We start from the raw sequence: 7789 nt of genomic DNA on the forward strand, positions 1-7789 counted from the left end.
CCCCAGTAGGGGACATGCAGGAGGCAGCCAATCAAGGATTCTCTCTCATCATTGATGTTTCTATCGCTCCCTCTCCCTTCCTCTCTGAAATCAATAAAAATATATATTAAAAATAAAAAAAAAACATGTCAAAAGAAAAAAAAATCTATCAGAATGACAGAGAATGAGACAAATGATAGGTTTATACCCAGTCAGAGGCTTTTTATACAAACCTTTCTCAAATAATAAAGACTCAAGTCAACACAGCAGTTCCCTCTGGGAAGAGGAAGGAGATGACTGTGGAGTTAGAGTGGGTGGCCCCAAAAGTACTGTTTTTCTGCCTGAGGTACATGGGCATTCATTTTATTCTTCTAAACATACATAAACAATTGTAATACCTTCATGCATGGGATATTTCACTAGATTATACTGGAAATAAAAACCTCTCTTGACCACTGGTCCTCCCTCCAACCATCACCCAATCTCTCTCCTTCAGGGAAGCACCTAGAGAGAGCTCCCATCCCAGTTCTATACTCCTCCCCTTCCCACTCTGCTTCAGGATAAAAATGCAACTCAAGAACTGTATGAAGGCCCTGGTCTGGCTTGATCATATCTCTCCCCCACCTCCCTCCCCACCGTGTCCACCAAACACACAAGCCATGCCCCTAGCAAGGAGCTCCACAGACCCTGGGTCCTCCTAGCCTCTGCATATGCCTCTGTCTCCTCTCTGCTGCCTGATAAGCTCTTCTCATCCTTCAAGATACATCTTAAAGGGACTTGCAGTGTGAACCTTCAACCTTGTAGGCAACAGGAAGTTCCTCCTTTAGACTTCCATGTGGCAGACTTGTCTCCATTGGAGCACCATCACACTAGCTGAAAACTAGCTGTTTACGTATTATTATCGATCAAATTGTGCCCCTCTCAATCCATATGTTGAAGCCCTACCTCCCAATGTAGCTGTATTTAGAGGGGGCCTTTAAGGAGATAATTAAGGTTAAATGAGTTCCTCAATGTGGGGCTTTAATCCAATCTGACTGATGTCTTTATAAGAAGAGGAAGAGACACCAAGAACAAATGCAACAGAGGAAAAGTCACGTGAGGACACAGTGAGAAGGCAGCCCTTTGCAAGCCATGAAGAAAGGCTACACCAGAAACTAACCCTGTCAGCACTTTGATCTTGGACTCCTAGCCTCCAGAACTATGAGAAAATACATTTCTGTTGCTTAAGCCATCTCGTCTATAGTATTCCCTTATGGCAAACTGAGAAGACTAACACACATGGCCACTTGTCTTCCACGCCTACATTCCAATTGTGCGCATACCCAAGCATGTCAAACTCGTGGCCGGCGGGTCATGAGTTTGACATGCTTGAAGGGAAATATACTTGTCTCTGGATCTCCAGCACCTAGCATACATTAGGTATTTGATGGATCCATGGATGGATAGATGGAGAAATGAGCTGCCTTGATTCCTGTGGATTCTAGCAATGGGATTTTAAGAGGCCTAACTTATTTTGTTTAAAAAGAAATCTAGCAAAAGCCTACTTTCTTTGAGATGATATTTATCATCGGGTTCATCTTTTTAAAATGCTCTTTAAACTATTTAAACAAACTTTAGTACACCCACAAAATAACAGAAAAGGGTGAAGCAATCCAGATGTCCATAAATCAAAGGATAAACAAAATGTAGTAAATCCATTCAATGCGATATTATTCAGCAATAAAAAGGAATTAAGTATCAATACATATTACACACAGTGAGCCTGGGAAACATGGTAAGTGAAAAATCTCAGACATGAAAGACTACATATTGTATGATGCCATGTGAATGAAATGTTCAAGTAAGAAAACTGAGACACAAAGTACATTAGTGTTGCCAGTGGCACAGACTGGGTGGAGTGAGGTGGGAATGGGAGTCACTGCTAATAGGTGTGAGGTTTCTTTTGGGGATAATGAAAATGTTCTAAAAGAAAATTAAAATCCTCTGTATTTTCATCACTGGAAACAATTGTAATGAACCCTTTGCTGATTTTTCTTATATTCTTCTCTTCTTTGCTGCATTTATGTATTTGCAATTATGTTATATTCTAAATTATTGCTTAGATACCTTTTTCCCTCACTCATTGTGAGCATGTTCACACATCATTCAACAATCTCTCTTGTTAAATTTATTTTTATTGATTTCAGAGAGGATAGGAGAGGGAGAGAGAGATAGAAACATCAATGATGAGAGAGAATCATTGACTGGCTGCCTCCTACATGCCCCCCACTGGGGAACGAGCCCACAACCCGGTCATGTGCCCTTGAGCAGAATCAAACCTGGGACTCTTCAGTGTGCAGGCCAACACTCAATCCACTGAACCAAACCGGGTAGGGCCATATTAAACAATCTTTAAAATATTTAGTTTCATCAAAATTGCAAAATTATTGCCCTAGCCGGTGTGGCTCAGTGGTTAAAGTGTTAGCCTATGCACCGAAGGGTTCAATTCCCAGTCAAGGGCGTGTAACTGGGTTGCAGGTTTGATCACCAGTGCAGGCAACCAATCAATGTCTCTCTCCCACCTCTCTCTCCTTTTCTTTCTCTGTCCCCCTCCCTCCCTCTCTTACACTCTCTCTAAAAATCAATGGAAAAATATCCTCAGGTGAGGATTAACAAGAAAACAAAAAATGATTGCACAATTATTAATTTAAACATTGACCTGTTATCAGACATTTGTGTTGTTAACCATTCTTTACTATAATAAATACTGCAATGACCATCCTTGTAGATGAACATTTGGCAGCATCTCTGCTTATGTCCTTCCAATAAATTCCCTAGTGTGGAATTTCTGTAACTGTGGTACCATCAAATAGTGCTACATAGAAGGATGGCGCCAACTTACTCTCCAAACACCATTTCATGCGAGTATTTTATAACCTATGGCTGTATTTTATAGCTGAAGTTTAAAATCATCCCAGCAGATATGAATAAGTCCTGGAAACACAATGCAACCTGCTGAGGGTAGCAAACCTGGAGTAGCTTAGAGCTGTACCTGGAGTCAGGAAACTGGAGTTTGACCCTTGAACATTATTAGTCCGCCGTCTCCTTTAAAGATGAGGGGACTGAGTTCAGTAGAGGTAAAAGAACTTGCTCAATAAAAAACAGCAGTCACTGGGGGACAAAGGTGAACACCCAGGTCTCCTGAGTGCCAATTAAATTACACTTCCTATGCAGCATTTACCACGTTGAGATTTATGAGATAATTTTAGGTAAATAAAATATTATCTCAAATAAAAATAAAGTTCAAATTTAAAAACCAATAAAAATTTCATTTCAAAGTCTATTTGAAAAATAACTAGTACAACAAACCTTTAATTTCATGAACATGATGGCTTATTAAGTGAAAAGGCTGAGCTACTTTAAAGAATCAAACCAGCAACCTCGCAGTGCATGGGACCTGGCACTCAACCTACTGAGCGACAACAGCCATGGCAAAGCAGTATTTTTTTTAATCTTTTTTTAAAATTGATTTCAGAGAGGAAGGAAGAGGGAGAGAGAGAGAGAAACATCAATGATGAGAGAGAATCATTGATTGGCTGCCTCCAGCACCCCCACTCTCCCACTGGGGATGGAGCCCACACCTGGGCATATGTCCTGACCGAGAATCAAACCGTGACCTCCTGGTCCATAGCTTGATGCCCAATCACTGAGCCACACTGGCCAGGCTAACGCAGTATTTTTTTAAATAAATGATAACATCTCTCTTTTGTTTCTGGGAAATATCCAATCCATTCACAAATATTTAGTGCTGAGAAACAAAACACCTGTAATAATAATAATAATCTCATGACACCTCCCTAAACTCCATTTTCTGTTTTCCTTGTTAAAGAATTCCTGAAAAGACTCCAGAGAAAACAGATGCCTGAGGTAAGCATAACATCTTTCCTAGTGATCCTCTCCTCCCTCCCTCTAGCCTCTCTTTTCATGTTGTGGACATGAAAGAGGACAGGAGGTGTGTCAGAAATTTTAAGGATAAACAAAGAACATTGTTTCTGAATTTTAAAGAAGTTTACTTATTCGCTTTAAATTTATTTCTTTTAACATTTTGTGCTTTCGCTAATTAACATATCCTTAACTCCACTGAAGATGTTCTTTAACCACATAGTTATGCGTCAATGCTGGCTTATCTTTCAGAGAGTTGCTTAAGGATTCTCTTTACTCCTTTCCAACTGGGTGCAGTACAGGAGACTGCTTATTGTTACCTAACTACTTCAAAATGTTGCATCAAGAACACTCAGGGAGGGAGCCAAGCAATTTAAACTTTTGAAGAAGTAGAATTAACTACAAAATACTTCATGATCTTTTTTTTAAAAGATCAATGTTAAGAAGAGAAAAATAAAAGTAGTAATTCACCAGCTGAACTGAACTCCAAGACACAAACTAAAAACACTGGGGTGGTTGTTTTCTTCATTTAAATGTCAGTATTTTGAAACAAGCAAACCCCACTTAGAAATAATCTACATGTTCATCAATAGGGGATCCATTAAATAAATTATAGTAGAGCCAGCAAATACTTATAGAAAAATTGAAAGAATGAAAGAGATGTCAATGTTGTCATGTGGAAAGATAATCCAGATATAAAATGAAAACACACTGGTGCAGAATACATATATAATATGACTTCATTTTACATAAAATAAGGCATATATATAAAATAAGGCTTGCACAAAAATGTCTAAGAGAAAACACAGGATACTGTTCCCCTAGGAAGAATGGGACTGAGGTGGGTCATAGGAAAGGACTTTACTTTTCTTTTATGTACTTCCGTCCTGTTTCCAATCTCCCCCACTCCAACTCCTACCCCCCCCCTTTTTTTAACCTTGTGCAGGCATTACTTCTGTAATTTTTTATTTTTAAAAAATATATTTTTATTGATTTCAGAGAGGAGGGAAGAGGGAGAGATAGAAACATCAATGATGAGAGAGAATCATTGATTGGCTGCTTCCTGCACACACCCCCCCCCCCCCACTGGGGATGGAGCCCACCACCCAGGCATGTGCCCTTGACTGGAATCGAACCCAGGACCTTTCATTCCGAAGGCCCTAGCCAAACCAGCTAGGGCGGTAATTTTTTTTTAATGAGCTCCAAAATGAGTTTTACTTTGGAAAATAAAGATCAGCACTTTTGAGGGGGGTGGGGGGGACCACTTCACCCTGATGTTGACTTTTGGACAACAGCCTTCTTAAGATATAATTTACATAAAATCGACCCATTGTCAAGTGTACAGTTTTTTACTGGATTTCATGCTGAGTTATAAAAACTTATTTGGCATGAGAACAAAACAATCTTTCAGATAACCACTCACAAGAATAGCTTTTGTGCCTAAGAAATCTCTGGAGGTATCCAAGATCTACGCCAATTGTGTGACTGCAATGAGGGCAAACAGTGCTCTGTCTTCAGATTATGGGACAAAGGTCAGAACCAGAAAATCCCATGGAGTTAACCAAAAAGTAGAAAAGAAAGAAAAAAGTAAGGAAAGAAGAGGAGAGGGAAGGAAGGAAGGAAGGGAGGGAGGGAGGGAGGGAGGGAGGGAGGGAGGAAGAAGGAAGGAAGGAAGGAAGGAAGGAAGGAAGGAAGGAAGGAAGGAAGGAAGGAAGGAAGGAAGGAAGGAAGGAAGGAAGGAAGGAAGGAAAACTTTTTAGGCGCAAGGGCACGTGGAGAATAAGCCCCAGTTCGCTGGACTCTTAGGAGCAGCTGCGACCGGGGCTGGACGTGCCTCTCAAAAGCCAAAGGGTTTCCTTTGAACCTGACTTCGTAGTTCCTTCCGCGATCACCGCCTGCAGCTGTCCACGGAGGTCAGAGGCTTCGGTGAGCGGCCAGTCGCTCAGCAGTGGGAAGAAGATGCTTTGCCCGCATCCCTGGACCCGCATCCCCCGGACGCGCATCGCCCCCAAATTCCAATCCGGCCACAGCGCACCGCGCCCCTCCCGCCCGGGCTCCCACCTGTGCCTTGAAGGATGTTGCCTCGGAGCAGATCCCCGCTGGAGAGGTGCTTCAGCTCGAAGTGTTGGGTAATGCGCGACGACACGGTGCCCTTGCCTGAGCCCGGCGCCCCCAAGATCACTGCGCGCAGTAGCCGCGTGGACGCCCCCATGGCGCAGGGAGAGGCCGGGCGTTGTGCGCGGGGACGGGGCGGTTGGGTCCGGCTGCGCGCTCACGCGGCTCCGCGGCCCGGCCGGCGGCTGACAGCACAGCGAGGCGGCGGCCGCAGCCCAGGCGCTCCCGGAAGTGGCGACGGGCACCGGGGCGCCCCTCCCGCGCCCGGCCCGGCTGCTGCGCCCGCCCTCGGCGACCCGGGTGCCTCTTCCCACGGCCCGCCCCGCCCGCCAAGCCGCGCCCCCAGGGCCGCCCGGCGCCCACCTGCGCCTCCCACCCACCCACCTACTTCCGTCTGCCCTCCCCAGCCGCCCCTCCGCACCCCCCTTGCTGTTCTCCGCCGCCTCGGCCCCCTCGAGGCCTCCTTGGCGACCCTGGTCGCCCCCAGAAGTTCCTCAGACCCACCCTCGCCTCCTGCCACTGCCCCGCCCTGGCCTGCCCGGTAGACGGCGCTCTTGGCAACCCCTGCGCGTCCTCTCCCTTTCTCTAGCCGCCCCTCCGCGCAGGGTGGGTACCGGATGCCACCACAGCCCCAACATCTACCCACCCCTCTCCTCTCGTCCACGCCAGGTGCTTTCCTGCCCACCCCAGCTGGAGAGACGCCCCCACCCCCACCCTCGTGCCTTCCCCACTCTGCGCCCCCTTCTCCCAACCTCGGTGCCTGCCTCACCGCCACCCGTGCCCCTCCGCCCTGGGAGGCATCGGACTCTCCCCTGCTCCTTACCCTGCACTGCACTCTGCTCCACTCCTCTGCCCTCCCTCTCCCCCTTCTTTGCTGCTGAGCTACCTTAAAAGCACCTGCTCCTCCTCTCTTGCTCGCCCAGGTGTTTAAGGTACGTTTTTCTGTGTAGAATCCCAAATAGATGAAAATGGGCGAAAAGGGCCTTCCTCCCCCTTTCACTGTAAGGAAACGCAGTTGAAATGGAGTGAGGCGCCTGAAGCCACACATCTATTGAGGGGTGGTTTTCATAGAAGTCACACTTTCACACCTTCAGATTCAAAAGTAGCTGCTACGCTTACTCAACACAGCTTAAAAGTACTGGCTGCCACTCAGGGTCTGTCTATTATTTGCCTTTGGCAATGCGTTGATTCCACAAATATTTACTCAGTGATTATTTTGTGCCAGATATTGTTCTAAGGGCCTTGAAAATGTTGTGGTGCACGAGACAAAATTTCTGCTCCTTGGAGTTTAAAGTCTAGTGGGGGAGGCAAGCAGATCATAACAAGGAAAAGAATAAATGAGCAAGAGAATATGAGTTACTGCTACGAACAAAATAAATGTGTGAAAGTGTGGAGGGAGGCTGTTTTAGATCCATCCCAGGCTTTGAAGAAATGGCATTTGCTCTGAGTACTCAATTAGAAGATGGAAGGACAGCAACGCAGGTAAGGGGGAAAGGCCCTAAAACTGAAGGTTTGGCATGTTTCAGGAATAGAAGCACAGGACAAACGTCCAGTACGTGTTTCCTCTGTGAAAAGGCCATGGAAGGTTAGTATTGAGTTGTTAAAATGTGTATACAGTATAATGCCAGCTACAGGGTAACGGCTCAATAAAGGTTATTCATCGCTATTATCACTTAATTGTGCCAGGACACTATGCTAAGGCAGAACACAGTGCCATACTCCACAGAGGCTGCTGAATGAGTAGCCCAAGAGTGCTACTTTCAAAGACAGAAAT

General features: G+C 45.3%; 2 protein-coding genes across 4 annotated transcripts in view; one reads left to right on the forward strand and one right to left on the reverse strand.

Annotated features, from left to right (window-relative positions):
* The window catches only part of CDC37L1 (cell division cycle 37 like 1), a 46806-nt gene extending 42935 nt beyond the window's left edge, over nucleotides 1–3871 (forward strand). The window contains exon 7 of the mRNA XM_036331031.1: nucleotides 3848–3871. Within this exon, the coding sequence (XP_036186924.1) occupies nucleotides 3848–3856 (9 nt within the window). The 3' untranslated portion in view covers nucleotides 3857–3871. The remainder of the gene's footprint in view (nucleotides 1–3847) is intronic.
* AK3 (adenylate kinase 3) overlaps nucleotides 1–6266 on the reverse strand; it is a 37423-nt gene extending 31157 nt beyond the window's left edge. Inside the window, exon 1 of one of the 3 annotated variants that reach the window (XM_036331036.1) lies at nucleotides 5962–6266. In XM_036331036.1, the coding sequence (XP_036186929.1) occupies nucleotides 5962–6112 (151 nt within the window). In that variant the 5' untranslated portion in view covers nucleotides 6113–6266. The remainder of the gene's footprint in view (nucleotides 1–5961) is intronic. The other 2 variants (XM_036331034.1, XM_036331035.1) reach the window with 2 other exon arrangements.
* Nucleotides 6267–7789: the final 1523 nt, after the last annotated feature.

The sequence above is a fragment of the Myotis myotis genome, unplaced genomic scaffold (genome assembly GCF_014108235.1).
Source record: "Myotis myotis isolate mMyoMyo1 unplaced genomic scaffold, mMyoMyo1.p scaffold_m19_p_12, whole genome shotgun sequence".
In the NCBI taxonomy this organism is placed as follows: domain Eukaryota; kingdom Metazoa; phylum Chordata; class Mammalia; order Chiroptera; family Vespertilionidae; genus Myotis; species Myotis myotis.